General features: G+C 41.7%; 4 protein-coding genes across 5 annotated transcripts in view; 3 read left to right on the top strand and 1 right to left on the bottom strand.

Moving 5' to 3' along the window:
* The window catches only part of rundc3b (RUN domain containing 3b), a 9,553-nt gene extending 6,143 nt beyond the window's left edge, over window positions 1-3,410 (top strand). For both annotated transcript variants that reach the window (XM_071903338.2, XM_071903339.2), the window contains 6 exons: window positions 1-52; window positions 174-348; window positions 824-981; window positions 1,919-2,065; window positions 2,150-2,271; window positions 2,689-3,410. The exon at window positions 1-52 is cut by the window's left edge and continues 29 nt beyond it. In XM_071903338.2, the coding sequence (XP_071759439.1) occupies window positions 1-52; window positions 174-348; window positions 824-981; window positions 1,919-2,065; window positions 2,150-2,271; window positions 2,689-2,834 (800 nt within the window). In that variant the 3' untranslated portion in view covers window positions 2,835-3,410. The remainder of the gene's footprint in view (window positions 53-173; window positions 349-823; window positions 982-1,918; window positions 2,066-2,149; window positions 2,272-2,688) is intronic.
* A 482-nt stretch (window positions 3,411-3,892) lies between these two features.
* slc25a40 (solute carrier family 25 member 40) lies at window positions 3,893-9,287 on the bottom strand. Its single transcript, XM_071903332.2, has 10 exons — window positions 9,098-9,287; window positions 8,794-8,901; window positions 8,500-8,559; window positions 8,290-8,396; window positions 7,583-7,650; window positions 7,069-7,193; window positions 6,256-6,539; window positions 5,662-5,743; window positions 5,412-5,492; window positions 3,893-5,302 (listed from the first exon to the last, which is right to left on the bottom strand). Exons 2-10 carry the CDS (start codon window positions 8,891-8,893, stop codon window positions 5,169-5,171), a joined length of 1,041 nt encoding a protein of 346 aa, XP_071759433.2. The 5' UTR covers window positions 8,894-8,901; window positions 9,098-9,287; the 3' UTR covers window positions 3,893-5,168.
* A 994-nt stretch (window positions 9,288-10,281) lies between these two features.
* Window positions 10,282-15,685, top strand: dbf4 (DBF4-CDC7 kinase regulatory subunit). The gene is made up of 12 exons (XM_071903351.2): window positions 10,282-10,333; window positions 10,469-10,641; window positions 11,218-11,421; window positions 11,648-11,698; window positions 11,809-11,878; window positions 12,016-12,092; window positions 12,201-12,246; window positions 12,387-12,432; window positions 12,716-12,841; window positions 13,074-13,179; window positions 14,421-14,536; window positions 14,727-15,685. The coding sequence occupies exons 1-12, from the start codon at window positions 10,288-10,290 to the stop codon at window positions 15,580-15,582; spliced, it is 1,917 nt and encodes a 638-aa protein (XP_071759452.2). The 5' UTR covers window positions 10,282-10,287; the 3' UTR covers window positions 15,583-15,685.
* A 3,543-nt stretch (window positions 15,686-19,228) lies between these two features.
* The window catches only part of adam22 (ADAM metallopeptidase domain 22), a 53,987-nt gene continuing 53,215 nt past the window's right edge, over window positions 19,229-20,000 (top strand). Inside the window, exons 1-2 of the mRNA XM_078286939.1 lie at window positions 19,229-19,337; window positions 19,645-19,805. Of these exons, the coding sequence (XP_078143065.1) occupies window positions 19,250-19,337; window positions 19,645-19,805 (249 nt within the window). The 5' untranslated portion in view covers window positions 19,229-19,249. The remainder of the gene's footprint in view (window positions 19,338-19,644; window positions 19,806-20,000) is intronic.

Raw genomic sequence — 20,000 nt, 5'->3', positions numbered from 1 at the left:
GCAGCTGCCCCGCTGTGATCGACTACACACCTTACCTGAAGTTCACTCAGAAGTATGTGAGGCCTAATGAGTCCCGTAACACAGTTCATCATCAGTACACAACATCGTGTCTGCCAATATGCTCTCTGTGCTCATCTGAGGTCTCTCCCTCTTCGCCCTCGTTCCCTGCGCAGTGCAGACAGCATCAGCAGCGACGAGGAGGAGATGCGGACGCTGGGGAGCAGCGGCAGCGAGAGCAGCACTCCTGACAAAATGGCCACCGCTGCCTCCATCTTCACTGAGCAGAGCAGCTTGGTTAGCAAGTGCAAACGCCTTGAGCAGAAGTATCGCATGGCACTGGAGCAGAAGGTAGCACCTGTGTCTGTGTGTGTGTGTGTGTGTGTGTGTGCGTGTGTGTGTGTTTCATGCGAGTGTGACATTGGGATAAATAACTGCACTAAGTGACAGAGGTGGGTAATGTATGCCAGTGTGACATTTTCTTTGTGTGATGTCTGAACAGTAATTAGGGGCTTGAATTGTTTAATGTCAGAATGAGTGTGTTCTGTGAAGGATCGTGTTGTCTGACACAGACACACACGCAGCTTGACATTTATCTCTTGCATGCGACAAATCCCCAATGTTTCCAACACGCTGCTGTCCTCTGTTGCTTCAGTTGTTATTCAATATGATGAAACTACCATAAAGTCTCTTATCTCTACTTTATTCTTTTGCTTTGAGCGAAAAGTACGAATTCAGATGCAGAAAATGAGGTGAAAGCAAAGCGATCCCTTCACGGCATGAAACAAGCGGGTGAAAAAACGGAGTGTGTGTTTGTATGCGTCAGGGTTACCTGGAGGAGCTGGTTCGTCTGCGAGAAGCCCAGCTGTCTGAGGCTGCGTCTCATAACAAAGCTCTTCAACAGAGCCTGGCAGACACACACCTCTCCCACACACTGGAAAAGGAACAGCTTGAATACATCATACTGGAGCTACAGGACCAACTGTGAGTTCATTCTGTTCTCTGTACATGTGTGTGTGTGTGTTTTTGGGTTTGTGTGCGTGCGCCTGTGAGATCGCAGAAGATTGGGTGGAGAGCACATTGCAGCAGATCCAGCTGTGAATTTGACATTCAGGACACAGCGAGAGGCCTTGAGGATGCAGGTGGTTGTTATTTGTGTGTGTTGATGAATCAGCACACTGTCTCTGGCCAGAGGAAAAGTTGGACCAGTGTTGCATCTTTTAATTAATGTTGTAATCAGCGGGAGATCTCTCTGTGATCAATATTTTAGTGTGGGCTATATAAGATCTGTGATGCGGATTTGTGTCACAGTCCCTGGAGATGAAGCTGCAGTCTGAAGCCAGTGATCAGTGAGTGGTATGGATGCTTTAGACACAGCAGATGGAGGGAAGAGCGTAGTGACACAGAGAGTGAGGCATTGACAGTTACTGAGAGACGAGGAGAGTGAGATGCAGTGACAGTGACCATAGGCAGAGAAACGGTGACAGTATGTGACAAACAGGGAACGTGTGGGGGGGAGATAAAGGTGAAAGAGTGATGACAGAGGGGGAAATGCGCCAGACAGAAAGTGTTGGATTTGGGGCATTTTTAAAGAAACAATGACAGATCTCTGTCCTTGAGAAATCTCTTTGTGTTTGAGGACATTTGGGCTTATAAGGCAGCGCAGTGTTTTTGCCAGGGTAGGAGTGTTAGGCTGAGGAGACTGGAGATGGGTGGTTGACAGATTTTTGTTTTGTTTGGTCTTTGTTTCTGTTGTTTTGCTGTTGTTTTTTGTGTATGTTTTTGGTCTGGTCTTCCAACTTTTTGCTTACCTTGTGTATCCAAGAAGAAACGGGCCATGACTGTGTACACTCACTATTTGGTCAATAAAGGGATGTTAACTCTCAAACTCTCCGTCTCCGTTCGTCTGTCTCACCTTCAGGACAGTGCTTAAGAACAATGATTTGCGGTCCAGACAGGAGTTGACAGCCCATCTGACCAATCAGTGGCCGTCTCCTGACGCTTTGGATGCGAACGCTGTTGCCTTGGACACACTCCTGTACAGGAAGAGGACAGGACAGTGGGAGGAGTATGTGGATGGGTTGTCACCCCCAGCTTCCATGTTTAGTTTGGCTGTGCATGATCTTTACTGCCCTCTGTCCTCTCTATGCAGGAAGAGTTTCCAGAGTCTGGAGCAGCTGTCCGCTGACATGAGCCTCTCCCAGACTTCTCTAGAACCGTCAAACACACTCAGCCTGGAGACCAGGCCAGCCAGCGCACACTGGCCCCACCATGGTACGTCTCTTTCTGCAGGCATGTACTGCTGTCTGGGTTCCTACACAGGTCTGGCAAGCCTGGAAATGTATGGGGAAAGAATTAGCTAATCTCCAGGTCTTGAAAAGCTTGGAAATTACTCTAAAAAGTTAGGAAAGGTATGGAAAAATATAGTTGTACTGTCCTGATTATACGATACATTTTCTTTGCACATTGTTTTCATACGACTACACATTTGCTGTCATCTCACATATTCTGGTATTTGTTGCTGTAAAAAATAATCTTCATTTATAGAGTGATATGACAGTTAGTAGGTGTGACCAAAATCTTCAAATTAAATCAAGAAATTAAGAACTGAAACTGTGTAGGAACCCTGTGCTTTACAGGAAGAATTCCGCCCCTGATATGAACATTAACCCTGTGCACCGTGTCATTCAGGTAAAGAGGAGACTCCGTCTCTTCGAGGTCTGTGTGGCTCCCTGACCTCAGTAGCCAGCTACAAGTCTCTGGCCAGCCTGAAGTCCAGTGAGTGTTTGGCCAGTCCCACCACAGAGATCAGCAGCCCGGGCCTCACCCCTTCCTAGGGGAGAGAGAGCCAGACAGCAGATAACCAGGTCCAGACAATCCAAGAACTTTCTGAATATAGATAATATTGGTTCACTGTTTGTTTGCATTCTGTATGTAGAGTCCAGAGCTTTAAGAGGGGGAAGCTTGGAAATCTGAAATCAGAGGTACAAGTTGAGAATCTGGTGTAGCATGTTCCTTGAATTGTGTTCGAACTCTGACCAGCTCCAGCAGTCGTGTCTCACTAACGTACCTTTCAGTTGAAACACTGCTCAGAGGACCTTGTAAGTGTAGATATGTGTTTGATTTGTTTGGTATGGTTTGTCTGTGTTTTCATCTATAGACCATCACATTCAGTTTCCTTTCTTTTAGCTGCTCTGTTAAAATAAGTGGGAAGTTGATTTCGGGGTTAACATGTCACTTTACAGTACTGAGAAGACACAGCAATGAACGCATGTGTCTTCAGAAGATTGAAGTTTTCACTACTCTCAAGAAGAAAAGAGTTTGACAGGAGAATATAGCATGTCGTAATACCATGAGAAAAAAAACACTAAATGTTGGTCTATGTTCTGTCTCTTTCCAACGGTTCTCATTGCTAATCGTTTCTTGCAGTTGAAAGGCTCCTTTCATATCGTCTGAGCTACTACTTCATAAGTCTGCTGCCGCATATAGTTTCTTGAAATAGTTTCTTTTTATCTGTGCTCATTGCTTTGATTTATGAATGTACCTGCACATTTTGTCAGCATTTTATCAGTGTTATGTTATCAGTGTTATGCATCATGCAGTATCATGTTGTTTTGTTCTCAGGTAACCATTACTATGATAAATGTTCACCCTGCCATTCTGAGTTTTAACTTTAAGTTTAGCTTTATCAAACACAGATGAGTGTGTTCTTATTCCCTTTAATTCTCAAAATGCAGTATTCACTTTTTAAGGCTAGTTACCACAAATGGGTCATTCCAAATATTCTATGTAATGAACACTGTTAGGACTCAGTAATGAATAGATCACCCTGCAACTGGCAACTTGATTAGATGAACAGATATTTGAGAATGAGAAATGAGTGCATTTGCAGAATATCAGTACTGTTTAATTTATATCATGTGACTGGGTTGATGACTAGCCGTGTTCCTCAACGGTGAACTCGTAACCTTACTATTTGCCTTTAGCTCATTCTAGCAGTCATTTGCACATACAGCAGATGTTTTATTTGTTATTTTTGCCTTTTTACCCTTCATTTTGAATAAACTCTGTACTTGCCAAAACAGCGAGACTCCTGTATTGATTGACATTTGAGTCTGTTGTTCAGATCCAAAAGATGTGGCGAAACCTTGTTAAAAACTGCCTTTGTACAAATAGTCAAGGGTCACAGTCTAAGCAATCTATGCTGTGCTCTACAGTTGTTCATATGAGGTTTGAGTCGCTCATAATGTAATGAATCAAATAATGAAAAGATGGTTAAATAAATGAAATCAGGCATGAACTGAAGAATTGAAAATTTCAGCTATATTTTCATTTTGCATTAATCACACAATTTGTCACAGTTGATGGGTTTAAGGAATAGGAAGCATCAGTCGTATGTGCTGGGACAAACTGGTTCACTAACGATTCCAAATTGAGATTCTTGTAAAGCTGAAAAAGGCAAAACCTTCATAAGTGCTTTCCACATAAACTCAATTGGCACGATGGAAGTGTGTCTCTCTCACACACTGAGAGACAGAGAACACAGGATTGGGAGTGTTAGTGCAAAAGAGACGATTTAGATCATTTCTAGGGGGAAAGGGCACAACGACTTGGAGTGACACAGAGGAACACAGCAGAGGAGACTGATCTCACATCTCTAGTGTAAAGGACTCCAGGCACAGTGCGCATGACTACACATCCCAGTGACACACACACACACGTGGGACTTGGAACAATTACATCTTAACAAAACAAAACTTTGGCTGCCATCTGCTGGCCGTTCTGTTACACGCACTTCACCGCATGTCATTTCAACACTGATTAGATGAAAAATATTTTTTTCAGTCGTATGTACAGGATCTAGAAATACAAATCAAGGAAGGAATTCTGAAAAAATGTAATATTAAATTACACATTTTACTATCATATCTTGCTATATAATAAAAGCTTTTAAATTAAGATACATTTGTGTCATCTATAATCTCCTGCAATGTAGCAAAAAAACAACAAAAAACAGAATTTGCTCAGCAGTTTCTATGTTTTCATTATCTTCCATTTCTGCCTGTATTTTTGATATGGCAACACTAGCCTTTTCCTTCCAGGTAAAGGCTAGTGCTGGCCGTATTGCTGGTTTACTCTGGGTTGGAGAAATTCAACACACTGGAGAGCCATCAGGTGTTACTGGTCTGCAGCGGCCCCAGGGTTCTCTCCTGGTTGTGCTTGCGGAAGAACGCCTTCCCAAACTCATAGGTGCTGATCATAATGGCACAGGCTGGGGCCACTTTGATCAGCCGGGGCAGGAAACCTGGCAGAGAGACGGAGGATGGGAGGAGGAGGAGAGGTTGTGTCATTTCACAAAATGAAACTAAAACAATTCACAAAGGTTTCACAGGTGAGCAGCATGAACCGTCTACCTGCAAACAGTCCACCAACGCCGTTCTGGGCCACAATCCTGCTCATCACACTGAGGGTGGAGGAGGAGGCTCGACTCGACACTGACAAGACACAGAGACACCAGTCAGCATGAAATACTCCTCAACTCCTTTCAACAACTGACTGTTGATCTACAACATTTCCAATTTTCAGAGGCCATTACCAGTTAGAACTAAATAAGACACAGAGTATAAGAACAAAATATAGCATAAAAAATAATGCCATAATTACAATTCATTGCTTGTAGCTCTCCAAGCTCCACCTGTCTTCTAGTTTTGACCACATCGAAAGGTAATGTTGCTATGGAGGCAACCTGAAAGAAATGGACAAATGAATGAGGAAACAAATAATAAAAGCTTGTTTACTAGGGCCGGGCGACATTGTTTATCGTCTTTCAGTGGAATCATATTGTGATGATATGGTGATTTTGGGATATTGTGACACAATTTTGCTGATTAAATTGATGACAACAAGCTAATTTTATTTAAAAACTCTGACAAAATGAGGTATGAAACATTTTAAGGAATATTATTTGAACGTTTCAGGTTTGTTGGACATTGTTTTGACACACCTAACATTACCATTCAGTTCAATGGGGTGAACATTAATTTGATTAACGCGAAAATCGAAGAAAAAAAACATGATTATCGTAGTATTGATTTCAACCATATCGCCCAGCCCTATTGTTTACTTATGATTTGTGATATCTTCTGTCCTCTAGCTCTGTCAAATAGAAAAAAACTTTACTGAGTAATCAAATATCCTCATCTACAGAATGCCTAAAAGCATGAATGGTGTTCAGTTTCAGAGGAGAGAGGCACTTACAGAGCCCGACACCGCTCCAGATATGAAGGTGATGGCGAGCGTGGGCTCCCTGGTGTTTTGGCGCTCACACAGCCAGCTCTTGCCCCTCTCATAGTTGTACCAGTACATGGCTGAGAAGGGCACGTCTCTGAGCAGCGTGGGCCCCCAGCCCCTCCACAGAGACAGCCAGCCTTCTGCCTCCACTGCCGAGCGTATACAGTCAGTCAGCTCCCTGTACGACTGTTTCTGAGACTGCAGCTTAGTGCGGATCAGCTCCAGAGGGCTGATTACTGTCACAGAGCCCACTGACACACACAGAGAGAAACAGGATAAAATAGAGAGAAAAGGGAGAAGGTTGAAACGCACATAGATCTAAACCTACAGGACAGAAAAGGCTGAACGCATACTGACCAGTGAGAAAGAAACAAAGAAATATTTACAAATGCTTGAATTGTAGTTTACTGTCACAGAGATACACACTTTCACAAGACACAAGGTCACAGTGACAAAGACCTTGAAAAAGCTTCACTGTCCCTTTAAAGCAATATTTCATTTCGGTGGAGCGTTTTCACTTTTTTGCACATATAACCCTCTTTATGAATTCATTAACAGTCACATTAGCTGCCACAGGAAACTAAAGTCGTCATCAGCAATTACGCTTTTTGGACTCCCTTTATTAAATCACTCTTTTCCTTTTGATTAAAAAAAAATAAAAAATCACAAGGCTCAACAGAAGCAGATAAACAGATGTTAAACCTATTGTTACAGTCAAAAGAAATCTCTGTGAGTGCTTGAATGTGTCCTGGTTTGGTGATGGGACAGCAGCCGGCTCACCTCTGGCGATAGCTCCTGCCAGGAGAGGAGCCTCCTGAGCGCGCTTGCCCATCCTGACCCTCAAGGCCGCACACAGCTGGTCGTAACACGTGAAATAGATCACAGTAGCCGGGACTGCCATCACACTGGAGATATCACATGTGAAATCCCATGAACTATGCTGCCATCAAATTTCTGCTTTGACATTCCAGTCAGGCAAAGGTCAGAAAACCATTAAAACAATACAAACTCAAAGTCACTAACAGCATGATTTAGCACAGATCCAAAATTGCTCTTACCATACCACTTAAGTCCAACATCAGTCTTTGAGAACAATTCATGTGGCTTTCCACTAATTGGTACAACCTCAGGAGGAAAGCACCCGTAACAAGTGCATCAGCTATAGGCGATGACTGCTGGATGACATTCGACCAACCGCATTAGCTGCAGCTGAGCATAACTCAGCCTTAGGGGAGAGTAGGCAGGATGAATTGTAATGAGGGAATAAAATAGAAGCACCAGACTTCACACTTACAGGGTTGGAGGGAGACCACTCCATAAGGATTTGATTCCTTCACGATGTACTATCTTGACAAAGGCATCCTGCAGAGACAGAGACGGCTCAATGTAATGAGGCATTCATGGGTTTTGAATCACAATACAGCTGTTCAGCTCTACTTTACACATTTGACCAAGAATAGGCTCTATGAATATGGGCAGAGATTAGTGCCAGTGGACACTGAATTTGAATTGCATTAATTTGAATTTTTTATGCTATAACTGAACAGTACCAGTAAAACAAACACACCTCAAGCTCACAGCCACCTAAATCCCAGGATGTGTGAGACTTTGAAATTGAATTTTAAGAACTGAATTTGAAAGCGTATTGAGGGTTGAATTTTTACCTCAAACTAGTTTGAAATAAAAGTTGAACGCAATAACCATTACATTCAGTTTCAAATTTGACAATACAAATTCAAATTCTGTAATTCTGTTAATTTTTGCATACAACGTTTGAGCATCAAAAATTCAAATTAATGCAATTCAAATTCAGTTACTGCTGGTACTCATTTCTGCCCATAATATCAGCCACTGCAGTACTAATGCAGGACAGAACCATGACCAAAAACTTCTGACTACTACTGTAGACCTATATATCTTATTACAGTGAACAGTGACTGGGGACAGACAACAGCTTTGTGAGGCAGGATGTGTGTATGGGAGGGTGGGTGAAATGTTTACCAGAGTGCCATTGAAATGCCCACGGGCTTTGTACCATGCCTTGGAGTTGCCGTTTTCACACACACATATGTGGTCCATCAGTCCATTGCAGTAGACAAAGCATTTTCCTGGGCAATGATGAGAAACATTTGTAGATGACTTAAATATACTGTAGCTGTAACTTATGAGGCCATATAATAATGATAATAAACCAATGCATTTCGTTTGTACCTTTGGGGAAGGGATTTTTCTGTGCTTGAAGTCTGATCTTCACAACATCCAATGGTGTGACTGAAAACAGCAAACATTCACTATTAGTTTCCACTACAACTTTATCTCCACAAATGTTGCCAAATGTGATTTCTCTGTAACCTGGGTGACTAATGTATTATAATACATCTAAGTTTAAACCTTTATTTAGACTATTACTGTCAGGTATCAGTGTCACTCAAGATACTGCAAGTGTGCATGAGCTTTGCATTGTTTGAAGAAAATATATGCCAGATGTGAATTTGGGGATCTCACCAAACAGTGATGTGAGGATGGCTCCAGAGCAGGACGCCACCATCTGCTGGAGTGGAGTAATGCCATCTCTGGCTACTGGAGCAGAACTTTGACCACTCATAATGATGCCTACATAAAACACAAAGACACAGTTCAACATTAGACTTCATTTAATATTTAGTTAGGATATGATTATGCGTGCCATAACTTGCTGTGCCAAATTAGCCAAGCTGTGTCTACAGTAGCTAGATAGTTACAGCGTTACTACTTTCATTTTGGTGCGTGACGTTGTAGCACGCTCTGGCTAACTTAGCTAAATTCCTACCTGCTAAAGCTATTCACCATCAACAAACTCTTCCATGAACACACACATCCCTCTCGGTTTGCACTTATTTATTTCCCTAACGGTGGCTAGAGCTGTAGTTACTGTCGTCCTATAGTCTCTCAGAGGGAAACAAATCTTAAACACATGGTATGTGTAGTGGGCTAGCCTAGGTCGCTGGTCAATTTACACAACAAACATGACATTTGTTATGCAATTTTGATTTCAGCAGAGCACATTCTTCCGCATACATTCTTGAATTTCATGTTACGTAAATTGCAATAAAAATTATAGAAGACACTTATATACATCGTATGATAAAAATAATATTTGAGAAATAGAACTGGAAATTATGGATATACTATTTTTTTTTGTGTGTGTGTAGAAACAGCACATTCAAACACAAAGGCAGCTTTACCAATTTCCGGGGTTGCCAAATTTGTAGAGTTCCAGCAAAACTGGACCACTTCTCAAATGTATTACTCCTTTAAGATCCCTTAAAGGCATGACAAGACGAATAACAAGGCTCATGAAAGAAAGCCAAAGTATGTAAGTATTGACGTGGAAATTTAATGACAAAATTGCTGTAACGATAAGTTGGCAATTTCAGTGCTTTCCAACTCAATGGTTTTTACTGGTCAGGAAAGTGTCAAACAAATATGGCAACATTCACTACCCCATTGTATTTGAAGCGGGAAACGGAAGTTTTGTGAAATACCAATTCAAAAAGTTAAAACAACAGACTAAACAGTGGAGGGGATTTTAAAATCGCTTGCTGGTGGGTAGTCGGCATGGATGTATTAAACTACTCGGCGGTAGCCAACTTGTGAATGTTTCAGCTGAGCTGTCTACTAGCTTACAAAAGAAAGTAACGTAAGCTTAGTAACAGACAACGTTGTCTGTCGGCTGTTCGGCGAAAGTAACGTTAGCTTACTGTGGACTTGAATCTCTAAATTGTAACGTTAATCTGCGTTTTAACATAAATTAAATCCCTTTAGAGTTACGGGGCTAACGTTAACCACCATGTCTTACCCTTTTAGCGTTAATGTCGAGACACGTGTTTTTGTTTAACTCCTTGTTGTCTCCTTACCAGTGAGTTTGTAAATAGCCCTTCTTTGTTTACACACACTGCAGAGTGGAGAGCCAAGGACTTGGGAGATGTTAGCGATTCAAGAGAAGACAAAGAGAATAAAATGAAGCCAAGACGCATCCAGAGGCATATCAAACCCAGTTTGCAAGGTACGGTTGTTTTCTCTATTCATAGTATTCTTTTGTGATGCTTATTTTTGTGTTTTATAGCTAAAATTGAGATGCTTATCGTAGCAGTTAACTTGTTTACGCCTCTCTCTTACCCTGTTAATGCTTGTCTTTCAGAAAAAGTTGTTGATATTGGTGACAAGTCAACACTGAGCCAGGCTAAGTCGTGTGTGCCCTATCGGTCCTATCCTACACAAGTCAAACCTTTTGCTGGGAGAGTGTTTTACCTGGACCTGCCATCCAACAGAAAAGCCGAGACATTGGAGAATGACATTAAAGAACTGGGAGGGGTGAGAGAAAATCACATTTGCCCTTGGCTGCTCTTTGGTTGTTAGAAAGCCTCTGGTATTACTTCAATGTCAGCTTAACTTGTCTACGATTATGTCACATTACTCTTAGGTTTCAGAAGTATTCACGACACATTTTAAAATTGTTACATTTTCTGCTCAAGATGATATCCTTCCCTGGCAGCCTAATAGGGGAACAATTTTCCTAACACAGTCAGGCCTGTAGTCTCTGTATCTTCCACTGTAGACTTTATCAGACTGCACCTCTCCTCTACTTCCTCCTCTGCACTTTATAGACTGATACTTTTTGTCACTAGCACTGTATTATTAGGCTATAGTCTGTGATTGTTTTTCCGGTATTTAGCCATTTAACTGACCCTGTTGCTACTTTATTGTGAGACTACTTGTTATGATTGTGATATGAAAGTGTTCTCTGCTTCTTGCACTCATTGCAAGTCACTTTGAAAGGGATTGGTATGCCTAGACTTAAATCTGCAATGTAATATAAATGCTTGTTTTCCTAAATGATAGCTTTCCTCTCAGACACCATATCCTAATTTTCTCTTCTCTGCCACTCAGACTGTTGAGAAGTTCTTCAGTAAGGAAATAAAGTATCTGGTATCTAACAAGAAGGAAGCTAGATATGCGCAGTGCCTTGGGCGTGACTCGCCTGTCCCCAGCCCCGACTCCGGACACAGTTCACCTCACCCTCACCCAAACCCACACCGACCCGCGAGCCACAGGGACAACCTCAAAGCCAGGTCTCAGGGCCAAACGGACACTGTGAGTTCACAATCATTGCTCCAGCAGCCACAGTACTGATATTTTGTATGTTTGTCTCACTTCTTGCAAGTGTTTTATCCATCCGGATTGTTTTTTACAAATGGCAATGAGTGATACATTGTTAATATCAGGATTTTTTTATCTCCTTATTTTGATCTTTCTGGGTTAGCTGTTGAATATTTTGGAAAATGTGCTTTCTTTTTTGTGTCTCTCCACTATTTTGCAGTTTGTCACAAGTCGAGGGAAGTCTCTGGTGGAGAGAGTGGTGAAAGAGCAGGTTTGTTGAGTTGACACTAATGAGTTTACTAAGGCACTCCACACCTAAATGGTATTTTTCAAATGACCCCTTTTGCTTTTCTGTGCTAAGAGACATTTGTTTGTTTTTAGGAGAGGATACAAATGAACAAGATTCTGTCAAATGCTCTGGAGTGGGGTGTGAAAATCCTCTACATAGATGGTATGCTCTAGAGGCGATGTCCACTATAACATTACATTCACTATTGTTTATGTTGTTTATCATTTGAGTGTGTACCGTGCATAAGATGGTGGTTAATTTTTGTATGATTTAGATTTATTCTTTTATTCTGATTGCAGATGTAATGGCATATGTTGAAAAGAAGAAAACGAATGTCACCAACCAATGTACTGTAACTGCTGCTGTCAAAAAAAGTGTAAGTTTACAGGTTTGTGTTTTGGTTATTATGATAAATCTGATTGATCTGACATTGTCATTTGTTAGAAATGTTGTTTCTAAGTACTAATTACCGTATTCTTTGTAGGCCAAAGCTGAATGCACAGGAAGGCAAGGCTTTCAGAAATGCAAAGGTAAATGTCTTAACTTGAACTGAACAAGTTTTTAAAAAGCTGTTGAAGAAACGACCCAGTCGGCCTTTTATTTTCACCCTGAAATCTTGTCCTTCTTGTATGCTTGCATTTAAAAGGACTACCTGCTTTTTTTTCACCAGGGGGGCGGATCAGTAAACCTTTTGTAAAGGTTGAGGATTCAAGCAGGTAAGAGCCATTGGTTTAAAAAAAAATTAAATTCTATCATCTACCTCCTTTTGAATTGTTTGCATCTGGGGATTTGTTCAGAATCTTTTTATCTGCATTTTTGGTGATACAAAATATGTCATACAGTTTGTAATATATTTTTATAAAATTCCATCCAATTAGCCCAAAAGTACCCCAATTGCGCCATTTACAAATTTGCAATACTTGCAATGTAACATATCAAAACAGAAGTTCCTACATCTGGGGATTTGGATATGTAGCATTTTCCTTTTCCCTTCTTCAGACACTACCGTCCAATCTACGTTGCTATGCCAAACATGCCTGAGTTTAACCTGAAGACGGCCCCTCCCTGTACTCCGTTTTGTGTGGAGGACAAGGATCATCCTGGAAAGAGACAGCGGGGACAAAGGTATGGTGTCTGTTCTCTTCAGTGCTTTTAGCTATCTTGACTTTCATAAGGACTCTAATCTTCTTTGACAGCATCATTTGCTGACATAAGAATAATAAATACATGAATACATTTTATGACCTCGCTTATCAAGGTTGAACCAAAATCTGACAAAAACCTGTTTACAATGCAAGCTATTTTCTTGTTGATTTGATGCCATTTGTTGACCAACCTGTGGGTTCCTTGGGGACAGAGGGGCGAGTGAGGAGAGGGGACAGGGCAGAGCCAGGAAGAACAGAGACAAGAAACGAGGCGGCTACTGCGAGTGCTGCATGCTCAAATATGACAACCTCACAGTGGTGAGTTTTCAACCCTGTAATTGTTGAAAACAATCAACATAAAATCGTGCCTATAATGCAGTTATAACTGGTATTACCACATATGCCAAAATACATATAACCTGATCTAATGATTCAGATCCTGTCATTGAGATCACAGTAGAATTCTAGGACACGTAAACACTTTACTGTTGTTTTTCTCAAATAATTACTGTCTGTGGAGAGCCGTCCATTATGTATCTTGGTTTTGAAAGATTAGATGGAGTAGGCTTTATGCATTTGAATTTACCACAGTTTGTATTTGGATTACAGCTAGATTAAGTTTTAGCAGGGTGTACAAAGTAAATTGTAGCCTATATAAAAGCAGTGGTCATTGTGGACCAGCGATACAAGATCTTACACTAGGATGCTCCAGTGATCCCACTTCACTGCCCAACCAGAGGGAATGGGGAACCAACCCTATTGCTGTTTTTATTTATTTATTAATTTAACCTTATTATAGGATACACATATCAGACAAAGGCTGAAGACCTTTTCATCAGGGTCTAGATATGTTTAGACATTATTTTTTGCTGTTATTTGCTAATGTGTCATGAAATGATCTTAGATGACAATACAACTAATGCTAACTGACGCTGGCAATAGCTGGCAGTTGAGTTTTGAGTTGTAGTATTGAGTTTAGTTTCACGTCGATTTAGCTGTGCGCAGCGAGCTGAATTAATGGTATTAGTTCAGTTATCTTCCTCTAGCTCATAAGAGATGCATCTGTGTTGGTACAAGACCGAGGGGGGTCTTGTTGTGCTCTGAGATGCAGCGCAGCGTGTGTGTATGTGTGTGTGTGTGTGTGTGTGTGTGTGTGTGTGTGTGAGAGAATCATGAATCAAGTCAAACAAGTCATTCTTGTGAGGAGAACTTTACACCAAAAAGCACCAAGCTGTCTGTCAGTGCTATTTCTCAAGCTTGAGGAGATGGCAAGCTCAGCCCTCAGCCTGGTACTTCAGTAGGTGAAAAGTAGCCTGGTTGTGCTGAGTAGTTCAAGTTAATATCAGGGAAACACTGCTCATAGTAACTGTTGTCATTCAATTTAACCTCCATATATGCTCTATATCAGGGAGAATGTTTTTGCATTTAGTTGCCTGCACTGTAGAGAAGACTATGTGCTCTGTGGCCTCTACTGGACAGTGGGCATTTTATTACCTTTTTTTTTTTTTTATGAAATCTGTAAAGATTTCCAATCATTTATCTGGGTGGTTTTTGTTCAGCATGTAAAGAGTGAATGTCACAAGGCCTTCTCCAGGAGTGATGAGTACTTGGTGGTGGACAGACTCGTCTCAACACTGCACTGCAACTTCACCCATATCAAAACCAAAGTTAACAGGTAACTTTTGATATTGCTTTTGCTGATTCCTTCATAATATCCAACTACATGTTTTGTTTATGAGGAAAATGCATGTAAAGTGAAGCTCTCTTCCCCAACATTAGTCTTTATGTTCAGCGCCATTATCATTTATTTTCCTGGTATCTGTTCCACTCGGCTCATGTCTGATTTTTTTGTTTCATCTCATTAGGCCAAAGTGCAGCATATCCTCCATTGTTATTGCTCCTGGACCATATGGAAAAACTGAGCAAAGGCATGTTGACACTACAGAGACAAAGGAGGAGCAGCAAACCCCCTGGACTGTCCCTGGGTGTGGGGAACTTTCTTTAGGACACCTTTTAAAACACAGTTCAGGTCCTGTTTCTGCTCCTGTGATCCGCGGTGAGGGTGACAGGAGGAGCTGTGACAACGCCTCAGACAAATCCCAGCCCAAGCACAAATCTCTCTCGCGTAAACGGCCTTGCAGACAGGATTCCCTGAGTATTCGCATTCATAGAGCAGAGCTGGCTCAAATGCCTAGACCCAAGGCAGAAACAGCCCCCTCTAGAGGTGAATCTTTTACCTCCAATCCAACTATTCTCTCCAAGGTTCCCCAGGCGCACCCGGAGGGCCGCAGGACTCATACAGACAAGAACGGCTCAACCTCACACAACAACAAAGAGGACTTACAGAATGAATTTCCCTCAAATAGTCTTAATGTTACCTCAAGCCGGCATGAAGTGTCTCCCAATATCCAGGATTCTTCATTGAAGGAGTCTACTCGGGAGGGACATGTGTTGCCAGAGCAAATGACTGGCGTCTCAGAAAGTGAAGGTGGCAAATCTCCTACACAAAGCCACTCTCCGGTCAGGGCGATACGGAGGAGGGTCCGAGTTTACAAACGGAAAAGGCGGAAAGTGGACACACAGCTGACATGTCAGGAACATGCTAAGCCAAGTGACATTCCTGATAACTCCATGCTGAAGCTCTGGCAGCTTTTCCAGTCTAGTGAGGACATGGACTTGGAATTTCGGGGGTTTGAGGACTACGGAGGGGGCAGAAACTGATGGAATAACCTGGAATGCCATTGGCTTTGCTACTACCACAATCCTACCACTTTATGATACCTGGACAAGATTTTTCTTGTCAGCAGAAACATAGGTTAAAAGAAGCCAGAATGATCTATGCTGGTTTATTTCCTTTGATGCAGAAAAATGCATCTTTTTCTTCATTTTGTCTTATTTCAGATGAAAGGCAGCTGGTAATGTGCTGCGACATTTCTGCTTGCAGCATAGTATAAGGTAGAAAACTTGAATGAGGTAAACATTTCTTTAAATAACATATATGAACAATACAATTATCTTTACAGTGGCTGTTAAACTCCCCCCCCTTGACGTTTTGCGCATTTTCAAACATTTCAAAATACATTAATTTGGCATTTTTGGTCTAAACTCTACACAAAGTATTGTATCCAAGTAGAGTGGAAATTCATGGCTTTTACCTGGATTCATCTCATCCATGAAAAACATAAGTGTCTCTAATATTTTACAATGGTATTCACCGATATACTCACTTGGGCTGTTATTGCCTCTCTCAAAATCATTCTGTTCTCTTCAAAATTGCTTTCATTTAGAGCAAAGAAGTGAAGATAAAATGCACTGCTAGTGCACCCTCTATATTTTTATATATAGTTATTTATATATAGTAACCCCATGAACTGGACTCAAATGACATCTGTAAATGAAATGGCTATTCCACGCCAGACTTCTGAGGCAGAAAACACCTGACATCCTAAAATCCCACCAAAGTACTGAAGGGACCTGGTATAAGATTGACAGAAAAGAGTACTTTGTGTATATTTTAAGACCAAAAGTTCTCAAACAAATGTATTTTGAACTAATGTTGCAGAAACATGCAAAAAGTCAAGGTGTTGAACACTTTTTACAGCTGCTGTCTAAATGTATGAAATGTTATGGTGTGTTAATGAATCTCAATGAAAAGTGTTGAATTTCACTGTTTACAGTCTCAGCATGCACAGTCTTTTCTGTTGCATTACTGAATGTCCTTCAGTTAAAGGGAAAGGCAACAGTGGCAGCTTCAGTGGAAACATTGTGAAATGAGCTGTAGGTTTCACTTGTGATACTTGGTATTGTATGTGACATTTTAGGATATATCCTAAGTGCAATTTTCATGACCTTAGGTCTATGCTTTGTCTGATGCATTTGCTATGGTATATTGGTATTGTACAGCTCAGAAAAAGGATCTATATTCAAAATACATGATGGTTTAAACTTATTTGTCTCAGCATTTGTTTGTTTTTCATTTAAATGTGTTTTGATTATGACCTGCTAACTTTACAATGCATCATATTGATGTAATACAAATGAGAAACAGAGATTGCCTACAGTGTATATGTTCCCTCTTTCATAATAATAATAAAGATGAAATTGGATTTGCTGCTCCTACTCAATATTGATAGAATTACCCCTGGCATAACTGAGGGAGCAATGCATTAGCTTGATAGCTTCTCCCTTATTTGTTTTCCTGCATTTAGGGCATTAGCATAGTGCCCTTGTTCTCACTGCTCTCAGATGGATGCACTGGGTCAAATGGGAGTCTCTTTGTCACTGGTACTAGAAACAAGGCATGAGCAACAACTTGTTCTACGGGGTACAAAGACAGGTGTGCTGCAAATAAAAAGGCAGCGCTGAATGCAAACATTACCTTCATCCACGCTGTCCCATGGGAGCTCATTACTCAGATTGTAACCTGCCGTAATTGGGAGGTGTGATCATGCATTTTCACAGATAGGGTACAGACTGTGCTAATATACCTGCCTGATAAGCCTCTTTTGGCTCGTACAGCTTCCGTCAGTGCATATGCCCTTGTAGATCTTTCTAAAACTGTTTAGAGACCCATATTTCAGTATTTGTGGATTAGGTGTCAACTGAAAGATAAACACAGTAATCACTGCAATATTCCGAAGTAAAGCTTCCTCAGTTACCTTGCCTGTTATCACCTATTCTTTCCTATTCTTGCCTATAGTTTGTTTTTACGATTACTTTGACTCAATTTTCAAAACTGTTTTAAAGTGCAAAACTGATACGCCTAATCAAATACATCACACTTTTTCACAGCAACAGTAGCCCAAAGAAACCCAAAGTGAAAATAGTAGTCATAGTAACCAAAAATACTGCTACTGATTTTCAGTAACTGTGAGCGTCAGCTTTTAATACTATCTGTATTGGCTCCATGTTGTCAGAAACAGCCATACAGGCTTTCTAACCGCATTTTATGAAGTGGTGAAGTGATTAGAAATAATTGCATTTCATTTGACATGAATTGGAAACAAAAAGGAATGTTTACTGTGTTTATAAGGCCCTCACTCCTACAGCTGCCTGCCAGTAATTACAGTCTGGATTTACACACAAACCAAATAACCCAATCTGCGTCTGGACCTAAACCCAAACCAAACAATCCAACCTGTAAAAAGTGAAAGGAATTCTCTTGTATATTAACTAAACTTAACTACTTTGTAACATCTGACCTGTGTATCCTTGACAATTTTAGGAGTAAATAAATATCTGTAAAGCTTACTGTTTTTGGCATGAACATAAATTGTGGTGTCAGAGTAGATTTGACCATTTTTCAAGTAGTATCATATCACTGGACTGGGATTCGCAGAACATTAATCAATATCTTGAGTCAAAACAAATATGATGTTTGATCAGCTGTTGCGGACACCAGCTGCAGTGTCTTGAACACCTGAATGTGGGGTGAATGTTTTTAATTATGAGAATAACAGCCATAGATACTAACCTATGGGCTCTATCAGCAGTTAAAAACTGTGAGGAAAAATAAATAAATGGTAAACACAGGGAGGAAAAATAAGAGATGAAAGGGGAAGCCACTGAATGCAAATGATACCCATCCCATAGCCTATTGTCTGGTAATCTGGTCTATCATGGCTTTCTGAACATGTGCCCATTTGATGATGTGACAAAATTGGAAAATATCACAGGACATCTAGGACAAGGGCTCCCAGAGAATTGTTTTGTAATGAACCCCCCATCCCCCACCTCCAAACACACACACACACACACACACACACTGATTGCCTGACTGGTTGTCACATCTCATTTTGCTTGTGGGTCAAACTTGGGTTTTGGAAGACTTGGCAGATGATGGAGTGAGCCACGGTGATTATAATCATCAGAGCTACAGAGAGGATGGGCGCTTCTGCAGTAATTTCACACGGAAGATGCAGGACAGAGGCGGGCGGGCTTTGGTAGAATCATTCCAGTCGGTCCAGTCGGAAATAGGCCGGGCCCACAGCTTCCCTGCATCCCATCTCAGCTCTCTCTCTCTCGCTCTCTGCTTCTGCTCATATTTATGCATAAGGCGTTTCTGCAGTGAGCCGCTGGATATTGATGTGTTTTAAGGAGGTGTCCCCGCTCCTCTCCTCCCTCCCTCCCTCCGCTCCCTCCCTCTCTATCCTCTCTCCTCCCTTCCCGCTCCGCTGTGCTGAACCGTGGGGTTTCGGTGCGCTCAGATGCGCTCGGCGTTCAGACTCATAAGGACCCCGATGGCCCCCAACCAGAGGGACTGCGCTAACCAGACGACCAGCCCCGGTTTCAAGCTGCCCTAGCAAAGGCAGGACCCCGCAAGTCCGCTCCTGGAATACCGCATTGTTTTATCATTTCCCTCCTCTGTCATCAACAAGAGAGAAAGGTGATGATGCGCCTGCGATGGTGGATTTCCCTTTTGTGCGTCTATGGATTGATGCACGTCGGTCACCCGAGCAACCCTGATGCCCGAAATGGTAATCAAGGCTATTTAAGATATTACATGTAACATTATTGCGCAGCTAGAATAAAGCCGAGCGGTTATATCGTTATCAGCATGTTTAATTTCATTCTAGGCTAGGCGAATCCGTGAACTGCCTCTAAAATATGCATGTAGCCTATAGCTATTTTATCTTATCAAAGAAAATCTCCCCGTTGTCGGTCTTATCACCGTTTGAAATGAAATGTTTGTGATGGAAGTGTCTCTATATCGTAACAGTGTTTTCCGCAAGGAGGCACAGGCTAGATCCCAGTAATGAAATCGGTGTTTTCCTCCCTGTGCAGGAGACGCCTTGTCGAGCTTGAAGGCTCTTCGTGATGCAGGCAGGTTTGTCGGGAAGGAGGACACAGTGCCTCTCCGCCTGCTCTACAGCAGGCACAACCACAGCCAAATCACACACGACGTGCTCAACACAAGGGTTAGATCCGGCTCCAGCTCGACGCAGGTACATGGTGTCTTTAGTGTTTGTCTTGTTGGGATGCGGTGCACACATGTGTGTGTTGGATTTCACAAAGAAAGATGCCTTCAGTAGCCCGTTGCCATAGGAGCCATCCCGCTATTTCGATCTTGTTTATGTTTTTGTTGATTCATCCCCTCCTCTGCCCTTGTCCTCAGATGGGCCCTTTGTATTTCTACCCAC

This window comes from Centroberyx gerrardi, chromosome 12, assembly GCF_048128805.1.
Source record: "Centroberyx gerrardi isolate f3 chromosome 12, fCenGer3.hap1.cur.20231027, whole genome shotgun sequence".
NCBI lineage: Eukaryota > Metazoa > Chordata > Actinopteri > Beryciformes > Berycidae > Centroberyx > Centroberyx gerrardi.
Note: the sequence above shows the minus strand (reverse complement) of the source record. Positions and strands in the feature narration are given on the sequence as shown.